This window comes from Haliotis cracherodii, unplaced genomic scaffold, assembly GCF_022045235.1.
Source record: "Haliotis cracherodii isolate W230 unplaced genomic scaffold, xgHalCrac1.p SCAF_6, whole genome shotgun sequence".
In the NCBI taxonomy this organism is placed as follows: domain Eukaryota; kingdom Metazoa; phylum Mollusca; class Gastropoda; order Lepetellida; family Haliotidae; genus Haliotis; species Haliotis cracherodii.
Window position 1 is genome coordinate 68,069,766 of NW_027266319.1, and position 18,004 is coordinate 68,087,769.

The following is an 18,004-nucleotide window of genomic DNA, read 5'->3' on the forward strand; positions in this document are numbered from 1 at the left end:
CTGGTACGAATTCAAACAGAAGCGTGGTTGCAAGCCCATTTAAGGATACCCTCGCTGCAACCCATCCCAGAGAGAAAAACCACGAAAATAAATCCAAACTGTCGCAGTGACAATTTACAGAAATCTATGAATTTACCTTAGTATCTATTTGACACATCTTCACAATCACCTTTCAATGATCGGCCAATTGATCAGTGATGACAAAGGCTTGAAATAGCCACAGGTTAATTAACAACTTCAAAAATATCTCCCGTCCCGTTTATCGTGTCGGCCATTTTGACGTATTGTACTTGATGTAAATGTATTACGACGCTCTGTCATTGTAATTGACTTACTGAGGTAATTCTGCAAAAGATCTTCTCATCTAATGAGGATATTGTTTGGAATATATTTCTTGTAAACCTACTAAAACATATGTTCCTCGCTTTGGGGGGAACTATTTTATTCCGGGGTGGCCCATTAAATCTAGTAGTAAGTCAAGGCACCATGCGTGATCTGTTATTTTATGTGTTTAAATTACGATTTGGGGCGTTAATAAAATACACTGACGCAAGTATATTCTATTCAAATCAGTTGGATAATTGAATATGCTTTCTTTTACATATTACATAACATCACTGCACAAAATATGAACAGTTGCAGTAACACACTACGGTAATCGCATTAAACATCATTTTCAACTGTACAGTATTTCAGTATTTCAGTTATATCATGGTGTATCAGACTGATGTTGGATAAAAATCCGAAGTGGTTCAGGTCATCCAATGGGTGTTCGGGAAAAGGTGAGCGTATCCTGCCACACAAGTGGCACCCGTCACAAAACATGCAAGGACAAGTCAATTGTTCACCTGAACAAAGCACGGAAACACACAATGATGCCCGTCCTCAGTTTTACCGAGCATGTAAATTATTTTGTCCGTCAAAAACATGGACGAGTATAAACAATATGTTCATTCACGTAATACATGTCATACATTTGACAAAATGTATTGACTCGGAGCATTATTGTTAATCACAGCGTATGCAGTTGAACTCATCACCCATCCCATTATTGATAACCCTTCTTGAAGATCTATGAAATCAGAAGCTGCAACACTCTATCTTTTAACTGGCATGTCAGACTTCTATTTCATTACTCAGTTTTACTTGCACGGATTACTATGGAAGGGACATTGTCTCGTTGTCGCACTGTCGCATTGACGCCTTTACAAAAACAAGCAAAACGTGTCAAAATTAACAAAAGCGCGACAATTGGCCATTTGTCGCATTGTCGCGTGTTCGCATTGTCGCTCTTTGATAATCCTTTTCTTTATTTTACAAAAGGGCGACGATGCCGTAACGCGACATTTTCAAGGTCAAAATATGTCTCGTTGTCGCATTGTCGCCCCATCACAAATGTGTATAAAAGGCGTAAAGTTCAGTTATTGTTACAGTTAGGAAGTTCAACCTGATAAATGTACGTCTTGAAATGAAAACACAAGTCCGTCCGCGAGTCCATAACGTTTTATTGTGAGCTCTTCTCTAAAAGTGCTTAGTGTTCAACTCCCAGTTCCAAACACGTAGTACCTCCTCAATAATCCACATACCTCCAGTGCAGTGGTCTTCCGGAAGATCTTACTCTTGACCGTATTAGACAACTGACGAGTGCACGCCTGACCTGTGACCTCGTTGCAACCCTCGTGATGTGTTTGCCGAAGGGAGAGGTGTAGGAAATGTGTGCTCCAGCCCAGCGCAGAGCTCGCGACACACTGTATACTGATGTATACAGTATATTGCAGTTGATATACTGTATACTGCATGTGATACTTATTTGCGGACATGTTACAACTTTCAAGATTCAAGATTCAATTTGCATATATTTCATATACAACAGACCGCCGTCATATATCACTGGAATACTGCTGAGAGCGGCGTTAAAACAAATTGTTTTCATAATGGAGCGCTGCAGTCATTTAAAATAGAACCGTATACATATGTACATGTAGTACCAACTCACTCTATTTGTTTCGAATATTCAGCAGAAAATATATTTTTAACAAGGTCTTTGGGAAAAGATATCAAATTTTTATAAGCAGCCACATAGGGATGACAAAGGACCCCTCGCTGATTAGGTTCTTGTTTACTTAAGAGCAGAGTTTGCCATGTTAGATGATATAACCAAAATCCAGGCGCTCCGGCGGGGGGTAAGCTGGTCTTGTTAGTGTATGGTATGAGCTGTGACGTTGACCCAAGAGAATAATGTAAAACATGAGACCAACTCAAGTCTATAATGATTGGGAAAGTCTAGATTTCCACAGCTCTAGCCTGAAATTAAGAATTATTCTATGCTCCATTTTAATTGTATTATTTTCATTTTGTAGACATGGATGGACCAACCAGGAAAGAAATTGATGGAATATTAATATCACATGTTACCACTGATCCAGTTAAATTCATCACACAATAATACATTAGTATTTGACATTACGGCATTTGATTATTAGGGCATGATCATGTACATGTTCACTGTAGTAATGTACACACCAGTCTTGATTATAATTTTTATCAAAGTGTAGCGCGGCATCAACGATTACTTTATGATATCCTCACTTGTCATCGATGTATTGACATCGAACAATGGACGGCAATTCGAAATTCTTATGGATAGCTTCAATAGGGACAGCGCCGGTGTCAGTACAATTTTCCTAGTTAAAATAAGTATCTACAAAATATAATCTGAAGCAGACAAGAACAATATTTTTTTTTTATTAATGCTTACTTTCATGGATAGAATTAAGGCAATCTAGGCTTGCCATATCGTTCTAGACTTGAGCTGGATTCCTTTTAAATTTATTCTGTATGGTCTGGGAGACGAACGGGCGTCAGTATCGCATGGAGAACTGGGACAGCCTTAATCAATGTAATCGGATATGTTGTGGAGTTTCGGTTTTGGGCTGTTTGCTGAATATATAGAATTGCGAGTTATGTATACTCTGTATTCTTTCGTCATGGTAGCATATATATTTACTATGTTGCTTTTTGAATTATCCACAAATAATGAGAACTACAATGTAAACCTCTCTCTGGAGATATGCAATAATACTACTGAAGGGCATATCTGAAAAATGGGACTTCTCGACAAATATTTCTTTCTTAAATTCTACCCGTTACAGGTATTCTGATCATTTTATCATACTTTGTACAGTTTAAAAGTCAAATAATGGCAAATTGTGTATCTTTCTACATTTTGAATTAATTATATTTTCTGAAATAAAACCTTAGCATCAGATAGTGATATATACGAATATGATCTATACTATTATAAATGAATTATCAATTTCGTATTATGAATTAGATAAACAGAAATATGATAGTAAAACAAATTATTTTAATCTATTCTTGTGAGTAGGTAACGAGAGATCTAGGCAACGCACTAACGTAGCCATTTATGAAAAATGAAATATTAAAAGTTTAGGGGTTTGAACATGCACATTGAATGACAGGGAAGAAAGCAACGCAATAATTTAATTATGAATCAAATTATGTTATAAAAATAACAGAATATTTAGAAAATATTAGTTTAATTTTATCATTGTTGGAAGGTGTTTAATAATTATATAGATTTTGTTTGATTGTTTGTTGTTTAACGCCGCACTCAGCAATATACCAGCTCTATGACGGTGGTTCGTAAATAATCCAGTCTGGACCAAACATTTAGTCATTATCATCAAGAGCACCGATCTACGCATTTGGGATACGATGACATGCATCAACCAAGTCAGCGAACCAAGTCGCCTTCGTAGAAGCATGGGTTGTTGAATGCCTATTCTAACCCGGATCTTCACGGGTATTTTTATAAATAATAAAGTACAATGAAATTCTTTTTTTTATCCATAATAAGTGTGTATAAGTAGATGGATAATATGTCCATACACGCCAAGTAAATGGTATATGCATTAATTTAAATGCAAATGATTCAATGATGAGTTCTTTCACAAGTCCATATTTCAAGGCATGTATTTGATATTCATAATAACTCCACAAAAGCTACACAATGGCAACAAAACGGTACCAGCATCACAGATACCAATAATACATGAGATACATATAATTACTTTAAAGTTAAAACATGTATCTAAATAGAAAATTAGAAGGATACACTTCCGACATTTATCGTATTTTGTTTTCGTTTGGAGAGAGAAGTTGTGATTGGTATCTGATGGGTGCAAACAGGTGTTCCCTTCCGCCCAGGCCTTGCGGCAATGTTATAGCCCAAAATGAAACAAGCCTTGTTCAACAGGTTCAGATTCAAAATTCTATCCCACTTGGGCTCCTTTTAAATTTAAATATAATTTCTCGTGTCGATATGTGTCAGAAGAAATGAAATATTACAGCACTGGTGAATAGGTTATATGCGCATGTCAGCGTCGATCCTATAATATCCTTTTTTGCAAAATACATATATACTGATGAATTAAGGTAGTAATACTACGCAAATATATGTCCAGATGCATACATCAGTATCATCTCGTGATCTTAATTCGTGCTTTGAGCCCTTTTTCTACCGAAGATTCTGGGGTGTTACATCACACCAGAAAGTCAGGTCCAAATTCAAGTCATAATTTCATGGTCCGTCTTGTATGTTGGAAACCAATATCGCAATATGGCTAAATATTGCTGAACGTGGTATTAACCCGATTACTCACATAATTATTCCATTTTCTACAGTCATCAACGAACACTATCTTTAAGGAGGTATATCTGTATCATCCAAATGTCCATACATATATGTCCACATTTATATGTATAAAGCAAGTCGTCCTGCACTCTTCCTTAAAAGATAAATGTTAAGCATTTCCTCTGTATGGATTTATACAATGTAATATCGTTTTAATGTAATGCTGATGCAGTAAACGTACCACAGACCTAATGCTAGAATAACATCTAATTTCTGAAATGAACATATTTTACAGAAAAAAACAGTTGTTTAAACAATACTTATAAAATATAAGAACAAGGAGCCAAGAGCCAAATATTGGGCTGTGTTGGACATATTTGTTTCGGGGTCTTATGACAGACAAACCTGATGCCTTTAAGTATAAAGATAAGTAAGTAAAGATGTTGTACATATTCAAATATGTTCGTGATTAACCCAAATTTGAAAAATATTGAAAGATGAGTGGTAACTATTTATGCCATTATTTCAAATTAGAATGAGAGCACATAAGGAAAGCATGGTACTTTAATATACGTATCTTGTTAACCCAATATTCTTTTTTAAGTAAGAGCAGCATGTATATCGAGAGTATAGGTTTGGTGCGTGACTTATCACACAGTACTTTCAGAAAGTGTGCATATTCTGTTTATCGGCAATAAATAACATAAGACGATTCATACGGGTAAATACGATTTACTTCAGAACTAGTATAGATTATTTAAGGTTAGGGGGAAATGTATGTAATTAACAGAACTTTGGCCGGGTTTGAAGGATTTGGGTCCTGGCTTGGGCTTTGTGTTGGACGTGTAGGCGGCATTTCCAGGTTTGACGTATCAATGACAAAAATGATATCAGATGCAATTCTCTGCCTTTTCGGGTGAACGATTGGCTTGCCTTTGGATGTGTTTGTGGCGGGTGCAACTAGTGGATCGGAATGAGCTCGCGTTTTTGCGAGCATCCAATGTCATCATTTATTATGATGAATCATGAAACATGCTCCTGATGTTGTCGCAATGGTGCAGTTGGCGCTACTTTAATTTTGGCAAGGGTTTCTCATGATAATGGAAATGCTTATGTCGCTTTTGTTGACCGATAAACATGAAAAGATAAAATGTTAGTGTATATGGTCATGTTATTAAGAAACAAACGACGAGTGGGAGTTGTTTATTGTACGATAAACAACGACCGAGACTCGTTTATTTCTATATGTGATATCAACATTACGTACAGCCTCTTTTAGGGTATTAAATTAGGAAAAAATACACGCTTTACAATATTTACCCGTACTTAAATAATGATGATTCCTTGAATAGAATCCGACAGCGGCCATGCTAGATAAATCCATTTTAGGATTTGAGTTTGGTCCCGCATATTCTCACAATTTTCTCGTCAATCATCTGTACCTTTTCTCCCAATACCGATTGTCATATCACTCTCATTTTCGGATTCTCCAGTAAAATTTATTGGGAACAACTCACTAGACACATACCTCTCAAAAATAAGGTCAAATTTACAAATTTTACTTTTCAAGTTGCGAGTGCATGTTCGAATCTCAATAAATGACGTCATGATAGAACAATGTTTTATCGTGAAATAAATATCGCTTCCTTCTTTGTTCTTTGTGATTTATCGCGTAGCTATCTTATATCATCAAATGCCAATTTCTAATTGCTTTATCATGACGTATCCGTGTCATGTAGCAATAACATACACAAATATCGTTGACTTCGACGTTAAAAAAGTGTGTCATGAAATATGATTATCCTCTTGTGTGCAATATTTCTGGTTGATAAATCTAACATATTCTTACTTTAAGAATAGCGACTATACATTATTATATATCCCTTATCAGGTCTCTGTAACATTTGCAAAATGATACAAATATAAAAATACAACTGAACCTAAATGTAATGTTTTAATATCCTTACGTTGCTGAGTGCAGCATTTAACAATAAACAAACAAAACATAATATCTTTAAGAATTATGTTAACAATTCCGATGCTAAAAATAATCTCACAATCTCCATACCTCTTTCTCTCTATGAAAACATAATAACTTTTTTTTAATAATCTGAAGGAATAATAATGGCAATACTATCATAATTATCATCATTATTTATGTTACTTATCCTCAAGTGAAGTAGTCCTCCACACTATACATTTAGTGAAGAAGCCCATGAACATATGAACTATGTAACATACATTCATGGAAATTAGATGAACAGTTGAAGTTAGCAAATGATATTATTCGGTCGAACGTCTATCAGCCATCTATTCTATTCATGAAGAACATTTCACGTGGGACCAACAGAGGGAATTATGACTATCGACTTGCTAATTATTTTTTATATTCATGCCAGCTCAAACGATCTATTGGCTTGATTTATTGTTATGGTATCCACAAAATAAGTAGGATCCGATTTTTTCCGTTTTTGTTGAAATAAAACTGAATAATATTTGCTGTTTACATATCAAAGTTTGCCAAATTGTTACAAAATGTTTGCCCACAGCAAGGCTACGTATCCCCAACATATTGTGCTAGGCACAGTATCACTGGACTGAGGGAGGGCGGTATTCCTCCTTGTGGGTCACCTGCTTGGCAATATGGGACAGGAAAACTGCAGGGGGTGAGGGCAGTTAAGTTGATGGTACAGACAGATAAGAGAGATCATTTTACAAATGTGAAACCTCAGTCCACAAAGGAAGAGGCGAAAGCTGAAACTTGGTGAGGTTTACAGAACAAAGGCAGTTATTTCTAGTTTCTTACTGACTCTCGAAGATACATTTAATAAAACAATTAATGTGTGTGTGTGTGTGTGTGTGTGTGTGTGTGTGTGTGTGTGTGTGTGTGTGTGTGTGTGTGTGTGTGTGTGTGTGTGTGTGTGTGTGTGTGTGTGAGGCAGAAGAAGAATTGTACACCATAAAAATGGCTACGTATGTAGTTGGGGTAGATATGTTGAATGCCCGGCCAGTATGACCTTTGAGTCACTACAGTTGCAGTCATTAAAATGCGTAAAACAGTATTTGAGTGAAAGAAAACACTATAAGTGAGTGAAACAAAATACCTCAGTACAGGCACACCCAGTCCCCCAACCCCAAGTCTGCATGTATCAATACTCATACCTGCCACATCCTCAACCACTTAACTTACTCACACAATCATCTGACAACATGTTCGCCTACCCTCGTATCACAACGCATGCACGCATGCACGCACGCACACACACACACACACACACACACACTCACACATCACATTCTTCTTTCCCACCATTATGTCTACGTCAGCCATCATGGATCCATGCGCATGCTTTCATACATAATCCATCCTCCCACCATTCCCAACATCCATCGAACTATAACTATATCCGCCCTCATGTATCGGTATTCCTGCTTTCATACATACATACACCCCCCTACCATTCCCCTACATCCATCGCAGTATAACTATGACTATAACCGCCTTCGTGCATCCGCACTTATGTTCACATTGCATTGCATATGCATCGAATTACAAGTTTAAAATATCGTAAATATTTTACATGTACATATTATATATCAGCAAACAGAGATTATTATAAAGCAATAGATTTCATCCGTCAAAACATCACAGAAAGAGGGTCAGCCTGGAATTTTACAATGGCATCTGAATGCACTAAGACGTTCAACTGGTCAGGAGTTGCCGAAGATTACGGTAAACTTCAGTTACAGATCTCCATTACGAATATCTAAAGTATGAATAAAGATCACAGCTTGCTATGACGTACTTCATGCCTGCAGAATTAGCAATGTCCTTAGCTCTAAATTGTATGTCTAAATGCTTATGTAGACAAAGACCCAAATGTATATAGGCATGACCATATTATATTCTACGCAAATATCACGACATTTAAAAACAAAGCTAGATTGAGTCTTTGAAGGGCATTAAGAACTGATACACACAAGGAAAAATATTTATGGATGTCAACGGAGGAACACTGCGTTTCGGAATATATACTTTCTCCTTCATCAGGTGCATATTATTAAATGCTATGAGGCAGAGAACATATATTTGTACCTGTAAGAACAACAAAAGTAAAAAGATAGCAAAGAAAGGAACGCAACAAGGGAAGCCAACAGATAACTGGCATGGCGCTGATTACCCCGCCTCCCGTTTGCCCATTGTCCATTTCCCATTACCAATCATTCATAAGTTAAGTTTTGGCTTTAATTTGTCCATTGATAATCAACCATCAACGTCTATTATCTCCACCCTAAAAATATGTAGTTTACTGAGAACGTGGTATCCAAATATAATGTGTGTTACTGTTGACCACTTTCTTAAAGGCATTGTTGGTTCAAAGCTTTCGGTCATAGAAGCCGTGCCATTTTTCTCTTGTCAGAGGAGTACAGAAAGTATACGTCATCTGGACTAACATTTTTGGTTCGGTGGCTGGGTTAGATCGCCAACTTTGTGTTCTGGCGATAGGGTGCCTCACTCACAGTGTGGGTTCAAATCCCGGACAGGGCTCAACCCAAGAAAGTACGAGAATCTGTACTTTACTCAGAAAGTGTTATCCCAATTATAACATTTGTTGTCAAGAAAACACAATAAATGTATATTCAGCTTTGAATGGGTAATGATATCACAGACATATACGGATATTGATGATGACTTGGAGGAGCTTCGTAACGCACGTCTTCTCAATTCAGGGATTGGTAAATCCAAATATGTGTGTGCGCGTGCGTGCGTGCGTGCGTGCGTAAATGTGGGCCTGTTGGATGTTACATAAAACATTCATCTTGAGCGGGATGGTAGTTCGAGTTGGATTAGCATGTTAACTATATGATCTTCTTTAGGCAGAGAATGCCGCGCATGAATGTATTGATGAAATTCCTAGGTACATGGGGCCTTTTCGTCCCCAGGAATACCCATAGTGGAGACTTCAATGGGGATAGGGTGTACACAATGTGCTACCTGGAATAAGTCTTATAAAGTTGTAAGCTTCTTCACAACCGTGTAACTATGAATTGACTTTATTGGGTAATCAAAAAAGAGATAGGACCTAAAATAGCCAAATTTCATACGATTTCACTTGTCCACCATCTTGGATGCAAGGCGAAAACATTTCAGCGCGTTTGAAGCCACTGAGAATGCCCCCTGCAGAGTTGGACGAACATTCTGCGGTGGCGTGGCTGAGTTGACCAGAGGCTATCAGCAGTATTTCCTGTCCAGGTTATTTAGGTCAGTTGTGTGTGTGTGTGTGTGTGTGTGTGTGTGTGTGTGTGTGTGTGTGTGTGTGTGTGTGTGTGTGCGCGCGCGCGTGTGTGCGCGTGTGTGTGTGCGTGTGTGCGTGCGTGCGTGTGGGGGTCGGGGGCGGGTGAGATTAGGGGGATAGATGACAGATTTAGCAACAAGTAAGGTCATCTTGAGTGGGAGGGTATTCGCAGATGGATAAGCATATGAACTATGATTCTCTTTAGGCAGAAAATGAGGATCCACGATGTTCGACCTGGTAGAAGTGTGTTATCAAACCTCACAGCATTGGTTTTTTGACTGACTGTAGCGTCAAAACAAACTCATTCATTTACTTGAACTGAATGTTCATCTTAATTGCTATGGATAGTCACGGAGCCATGATCCAGAGAACAGGGTGTCATTAGATAGAAATAAACTAAGTAATAATAGGATTACCAGAAAAACGGGGTTTTACACACAAGCCAATAAACTTCGCTCATTAACACCAGGGTAAGTCAGTACAAGATTGAAAACTGCCCCATGATTATGTATGACATGCTTGTCGGGTATTGCTACATATATATGTGAAAACAAAGTTATTAAAATGAAGAGCAAAACTGATGAAAGTTAACAATAAACGTGTGTACGTGTTATATCGTCACTGCAAAAATAATGATTGTTTGTCTTTAGTATTAACATTCAAATACGTTATATCTGTATTAGCGATATTGTCTTTGTTCCACCGGTGAGTCAGCGTTAGCCGTACTATCTCGTAGTATAATTGAATTTCTGAAGACATCACGATACAGTTTTTACGATGCATCACGTCTGCACTAGCGCTTGATAACAGCCTTGTGTTTGGGTGTTTCAGTGGTTTAAATCGCTACTCTTGATATTGTTGATTAAACTTTGATACTATGAACAATATAATGTTATGTGAGAGGTTGACTTTAGAACGGTAACATACTAATAGTATATAGGATGACATAAACAGAGCAATGAGAAGTTTGTCCAGATTAGTGTATAGACAACATTTAATAATTAAAATAATTACATTCAACAACTCCCCTTTTAAGTCCATTTTCCTGACTTATAAGTAAATGCAAGAACAATCGGCCGGAATACAATGTATAGTTCTTGTCCACTTCCATATGACTATTTAGCATACAATAACCTATCGGGTGCCGTTTAGATCGGTTTGGGTGGCAGCCTAGACAGCCAAAGAATAGTTTCATCTTGGAATCTCCCATATCACTGGGAATCCTCTTCAATTTAAATGGAGTTACTCGTTACGATTCCGAACCTTCACGTGACTGTGTTTATGAACCATTGTCAAATAGTGGTGACATTAAATCTAGGAAACAATACGCGAAATCGCGCATGCACAGAACGGAAAATTTGGTCCAGACATTAAGTAATCCGCATGCGCAGAACGATTGATTTCAGTACTTCCGCTAAGCGCTTCGAGTGCAGCGTCAAACGCGGGCCTGTAATCTAACACGCGGGGACTGACCAATGAAATCTGAGAAGTAGAAATACCGGTAGACGCTGTTGCTTGATTGACAATGTCAATCAAGAAAGGGAGGAGCTTAACGCTATCGTTCTCTCCCAGTAAATTCCGATGTCAAATAACGACGTTATTTGGACGGAAAAACGATGGTTTGAAAACGTCCAAATAACGTCGTTTTTCCGTCCAATGACCATATACGGAAAAAAACGACGTTTTCGTGTTTGCAGTGCGTCTTACTGGGGCCACTGCAAGGTCGTACAGTGCTCCTTATGACATAGTCGTCTGGAACATACTTACAACTTAAAACATAGTTTTTGAAAGGACCAAAGGTGAATAAAACAAAAGTGAACATATTTAGCAAATAGCAACTAACAATGGATAACTTATGATATCAATGGAAGCCACAAAACCCTTTAAATAACCATAAGAAGCATAAGAGTCAATTGTGCAATTCCGTCTGTATCATGAGAATGTGTTTTTGAATCACTCTCAAATGATGATGATATCCGGGGCGTGAGAAAAGGTGAGCGTATCCGGTCACATTCGTGACACCAGTAGAAAACACATGCAAAGGCAAGTCAACTGTTCATCTGAACAAACACGTGATCATGTGATAAAGTCAAAATAGCAATGGCATCGGGCATAACATTAATCAATGATCATGAATGAATACACTTTAAAAGAACACAGAGTTCATACTTCTTGTTACTTCAAATGTTGCTTTGGCGTTGATGATGCCAACAGCAAAGCCCTCAACATAGGCCTGTCTCGGCGGTGGAGTCGCAGTCATGATGAACTTGGTCTCAAATTTGTAGTAGATCATCCTGGTGTCGTTAATGTTGGTCCAGGACTTCTCTTGGGGAGCTCCTTCATTGGGGTTGTCTGGGGCTTCCACCTTGTCCAGGCCCGGGCCTGTCACCTTCAGTGTGTTGTACAAAATAGATGGGAACGTGTCGACTGGAAATACAAGGTGAGTGAGTGAATGCATCCTCGGTGATCTAGTGTATCATGCATCCATATTTTTCGCACAAAAGCGTCAGTTGCCAATGAATGATGAGCATCAAATAAAGTTTATAGGACCTGTCAATCAAGGCAAGTTCAAAGAAAAACTGCAACTGTCAGACTGTAATGAGCCATTACAAATATATCAGGTGGAAGGCGGATGTTTCAGATGACATGGTCAGTAACCGCCAGATTCATCAGTTTCCTGATAACGGGAAGACACAGTTGGGAAATTGCCCAAAGGAATCTATATCCACGGATAACCGAAACTGGTTATTCTCTGACGTTTCTCTACACCCATTCGCAACCATATTTTTATTTTAAACCCTTTATGAATAACACAAGCCCCAAGAAGCCTCTCGTGAGCAACAGCAAGTCTGTGCTGAGCTACAGATAGGAGCCATGAAGGTAATGACGTCATTTCAGAAACAAAACAATATTGAACCGGATCACATTCTGCGTATGTAGAGATAAGAGTAGATAAGTAAATGTTGTTCACACTGCAGGCAGAAATAAATATATCATTGGCCTGGACATGTTCCAGTCTGGACCGGCAAACCCGTGAATGAGTAACATCATCAACTATTCACGCCACTGGGATACAAGTCCCTGCAATCAGCCAAGTCACCCAATTGAACCCTGATCTTCTCTGGGACAAGAATGAGGTACTGGCGTCCTACTCTGACCCTGGCAGCAAGGACAGAGATATGGTTGAATGGGAACCGTTCACCTCACTGTGTCCAGGCCGTCATTGACACATTTAATGTTTTCAGGATACCAAGAAAACCAAATATTGTAATACTGTTTAATTAACGTTTGTGCCAAAATGCTCATTGGTTTTGTATGTGTATTTTGTCCCTACTTTTCTCGCAGTGAGTGCCGCTAAACTCTGTTGTACAGATACAATTCCTTGCATATTCCTCTGCACATTCTCCTGGGTAGCACCGTGTACTGTCACTTCGCCACGAACAAGCCTCTGAAAAACACACAGCATACTCGTGTCAGTCATACAGTCGAATTTGGTCGCATTTTATATAACTACAGGCACCATTACAACTGTCAACTGAAATAGATTATATATGTGATTAAATTTAAATCTACCAACATTTTTTTACCCTGGAACCTCACTACTTTTGTCATAAAATGTATTCGCACCAGTCGGTTATCTGGTTATTATGAAAAAAATAAAAAAGGACAAGGTATTTAAATAAAATTTAGTAAAATCTAAATATTTTTTACATTTGTATACTTTTCCTGCATTACTCTGTATTGCATTTACTGCTGTCTTTGACAGTGAGATGAACTGTGTGAGATCCAGCTGCTGATGAGAGTTATTTCAATCTGTCCAGGAAGCAGCGCCCCCTCCCACACAGTCGGAAGACATGACGTCATGTCAAAACACATAACTGCTTTAAACATAACATCGGAAACTTCGTGGGGAGGAAGCGGAACGCAGGGGGTGGGGGGTGGGGGGGGGGGTGGGGGGTGGGGGTTGGGGGGGCACTTAGACTTCGTAATTCAGGATAAGTATACAAATGTAAAAAATATTTAGATTTTACTAATTGTTTTAACTTATCCTGCATTACTCCGTATTGCATCTTTATCAGATGGCACGGCTGGTGGGCATACCTTCAGATGTGAGCCAGAAGAAATCCCTCGACAAAGGTCCGATGAAACTACACCGCATGTGCAAGAGATGACCGCGACACCAGCGACCATTCCTGTCGAAGGAAACGAGAGTCGATGCAAAAGAGGGAACCCGAAATAGGTGACAGAAATAGTATGAGGCGGGAAAGCCAAAACTAGAACTGACCTAAGAGCGAATGCGGAACACAGTAGAGCCCTCTAATCTTGGGTGAAAAACACCAGAGAGTTCGACGCGCCCCGCTCCGGGTAATGGCGAATCAGTGGCGTCGGGGGTTGGTTTACCTGTTGAGCTACCACCAAGGGACCATAGCTATGAACGCCGTGGACATCTTCCAAGGCTACATCACGAAGGTAGTGTCTGGTGAAAACGGTGTCGGACCACCAAAAACAGCCTTCTATGATCGATTTGAGGGAACAGTTACTGTGAAGAGCCATGGTAGACGCGACCACCCGAATCTCGTGTGGGTTGTTACCCTTGGGGGGTTCCAATCCGGCGACTTTATAAGCTTGGAGGATGACCCCCCGGAGCCACAGGGAGATAGTATTCCGGCTGACCTCCGACTGCGACGAAGGGGTGACCAGTAGGAAAAGGCGTTTCCTAGACTTGCGTCAGGGATGGTGAAGGATCTATCAGGCTGTCCTGGGAGTTGATTCTTTGCGATGAAGTCCCAGCACAGCCCAAGATGAACTGCGCCAATCCCGCGTTTGAGCCGGCCACGAGAGACGTCGAGGGCGTGGAGCTCACTAACCCGGGCGGTAGTAGCCAAGGCCAGTAGAAACACCGTCTTCTTCGTTTAGTCGTTAAAGGAAGACGAGTGGAGTGGTTCGAAGAGAGCCTCCCGAAGAGCCTTTAAGACCACATTCAGATCCCATGCAGGCGGTCTGAACTTGGCTTTCTGGTCTTCAAGACGAAACGAGCGCTGCAATGCCTGAAGTTCGGGAATTTTCGTCATTCTCCGGTCGTCCAGGATGGCAAGAACGGAGTTGATGGCGACCAAGTACGTGAAGATGGTAGAGCCTTTAATCAACGTGTGCTGCGCAAGTACAGAAGAAACTCATCCAGGAACTGCGGTGACGCTGTTATTGTATTCTGGTGCTTGTCAGAGCAGAATGCCTGGAACGAGGACCATTTATCATCATATAGTCCCCGTGTTAATGGACGATGGGCTAAAGCAATAGCCTTGGCCGCTCTAGTCGAATAGCCCTTGGCTCCTAGGGCTTTCTGCAGATGTGCCAGGCTTGCAGACGAAACCTAGCGGGACTTGGATGTGGCAACCGACTGTGTTGGTGGATCAGCAGGTTAGACCACGCCGGCAGTTCTAGAGGGTTGTGTCTGGCGATGTTTTGGAGGTTGACAAACCAACTTATGGCCGGCCACCAAGGCGCGACAAAATCAGTGTCAGGTGTCAAGTGGCCTGGACCTTTTAAGAACCCTGGGAAGGAGAACCGGAGGCGGAAAAGCGTACGTGCTTAATCCCTCCCAGGGAACACTGGAGGCGTCGACTGTTACAGCGGCCGGATCCGGGACCGGCGAGATGTAAGTCTGCAGCTGGCATTTCTGAGACGTGGCGAACAGATCAATGTTTGGAGTGTCGATCGTTTGACAAAGGACGGTGAAGATCTCTGGGTGGAGTCGCCATTCGGTGGGAGCCACCTTGTCTGGCCTGGAAAGAGTGTCTGCCAGAACATTCTTGCAACCTGGAATGTGCTGAACAAGGAATTGCAGGTCTAAGCAGTCCACCAGGTCGAAGAATCGGAAGGTCTGGTTGAGCAGAGACTGAGACTGGAGAGTTCCCTGATTCCTCAGACACCACACCACGGGGATGTTGTCCATGGAGATGGTCAACTGGGCATGACGGAGCATGCTCTGCCAGTGGGAGACGGCCAGGATGAGAGCTTCGAGTTCGAGGTTGTTGCTGTGCCAGTGGATTCGATCTCCGGACCACAGCCCTGCAACTGTTTGAGTCCCCAGATGAGCCCCCCAACCCTGTTTGGATGCGTCGATGAACAGTTGGAGGGTTGGCTGTAGCGCGGTCAAGGAGACGCCACCGCAGACGTTCGATTCCACCGTCCACCATCGGAGGAAGGGGTGGAGGTGAACTGGGAGGACGATGGGGGACTCCGGATTCTGCTGCCGGATGAAGGGAGCGAGAAACTGTTGAATTGGACGGAGTTGGAGGCGACCTCTGGCAGTCAGGTCTTGAGCCGATGTGAGGAGGCCCAAGAGAACCTGCCATTGGCGGAGAGTTCGAGCCTGCTGGAGGGCAGGGTAGAGGTGAGCGAGGATTTTCAACCACCTGTTCCTTGGGACTTGAAGGAGGTTCTGATCCGTGAGAAACAGGCCCCCGATGAACTGCATCCCAACTGATTGAAGAGCCGCAGGGTAAAATGAAGTTGATGTTCCTCAGGTGTAGTTAGGCAGCGACCGGCTTGGTGATCCGTGTGAAAAGCCACGGGGCCGTGGAAATTCCAAATGGTAGGACCACCCACTGGTAATGGGTACCATTGAAAATGAACCTGAGGAAGTGCCGGTCGTTGGGGTTGATGGGTACTTGAAGATAGGCGTCCTGGATATCGCGACTGATCAGGGAACGTCATCATTCGGAAGTAGGGAGGACGACCCAGGTAGCGCCGGTTGAAAGTGGAGAGGTTGTTTATCGTGCGCCAGCTGGTGGTTCCCTTCTTGGGAACCAGAAACATCGGGGAGTAAAATCCTGGGTTTCGAGCCGGGTCATGCACAATCTCTATGGCCTCCTTCCGCAGTAGGGAGTCGATGCTGTCGTGAAGGGGCCAAAGTTGGTTAGGCGAATAAGCATCTGTTGTCGGAGTGGACGTCAGGTGAGGAAGTGCAGCCAATGGGAGCTGGTGCCACTGCAGGAGGTCGTTTGTGACGAATGGGTGATCCAGTATAGACCAGTTTCTCCAAAACCGGCCTAGTCTCCCACCCACAGGTGTGTCCATGACCGGAACGGCTGGGGGTGGGAGGTGCCAGTCATTGAGGTCCCACCGGTCAATGCTTCGAGGTTGAATCGGCACCCTTGCTGGGTCGACGATCTCTTCGGGGCTGGTAGGTGCCACAAGATTTAGCACGACCACGCCCTGTCTGGCCACGACGCTGATTGGTGTGTGACATGCTCCAAGGCTCTGAGAGCCATTTCATCTCTCGCAAAGCTGGAGACTCAGACGTGTGTAGCGAAGATGGCCCCATTAAAAAGGGTAGGACCCGACCAAGGTTGTCATAGTAAGGAACGCTCGAATTCGGAATCCCATTCCGTGGAAGTCAAGTAGCCCAACCGTCGAGTAGCGGTGATCTGCGCAAGAGCGGCTCTCAGATGATTGCGCAAATGGTTGACCTTGCGGAGTTGGAATGTCATAACAGTGCGTAGGTGGTCGATCCTGTTAGGATCCTGTTAGATCCTGGTCAATAGCACCAGGCAGAGGAGTCAAGTGTAGACAGTAGCTTCAAAGAACGCCGCAGTTCCGTTTCCACGAATGTGAGTCGGCAGTCCGGCATACGTATGGTGGCATACTGGGAAGACCCGGACATTCAATGTAAGTCCTCGTCACGGATGTGTGACCGTCGGCCACATCAAAGGAGTGGACAGGGAAATCATCACGCCGGAAACGACGGCGTGAGGGACAACTTAGCAAAGTCCTCGTCCAACGCCGTAACAAGGTCTGTCAGCATGGGGTCGGGTGGAAGCGAAGTCGGGTTATACCAAATCGTAGATTTTTGTCGACATCAGAGCCTGTTGAGGGAGCGACGGAGGTCAAACGGTCGCTAGCCGATCAGCAGCTTGTGATAGGCCAAAGTGTGTATCAATCTCGGGAGATAATCAGGTCGAAATGACCCATCCGATGAGGAGGAACGACGTCGACGACTATGTACGGGTGAGCGACGAGAACGTCGACGGGATCGAGCTGACTAGGA

General features: G+C 41.8%; 1 protein-coding gene and 1 pseudogene across 1 annotated transcript in view; both read right to left on the minus strand.

Annotated features, from left to right (window-relative positions):
- LOC139445660 (uncharacterized) overlaps positions 1 to 18,004 on the minus strand; it is a 108,542-nt gene that overhangs the window by 85,971 nt on the left and 4,567 nt on the right. Inside the window, 2 exon segments of the mRNA XM_071226852.1 lie at positions 12,124 to 12,381; positions 13,289 to 13,402. Coding sequence (XP_071082953.1) covers positions 12,124 to 12,381; positions 13,289 to 13,402 — 372 coding nt within the window.
- On the minus strand, positions 14,412 to 15,713 carry LOC139445661 (uncharacterized; annotated as a pseudogene).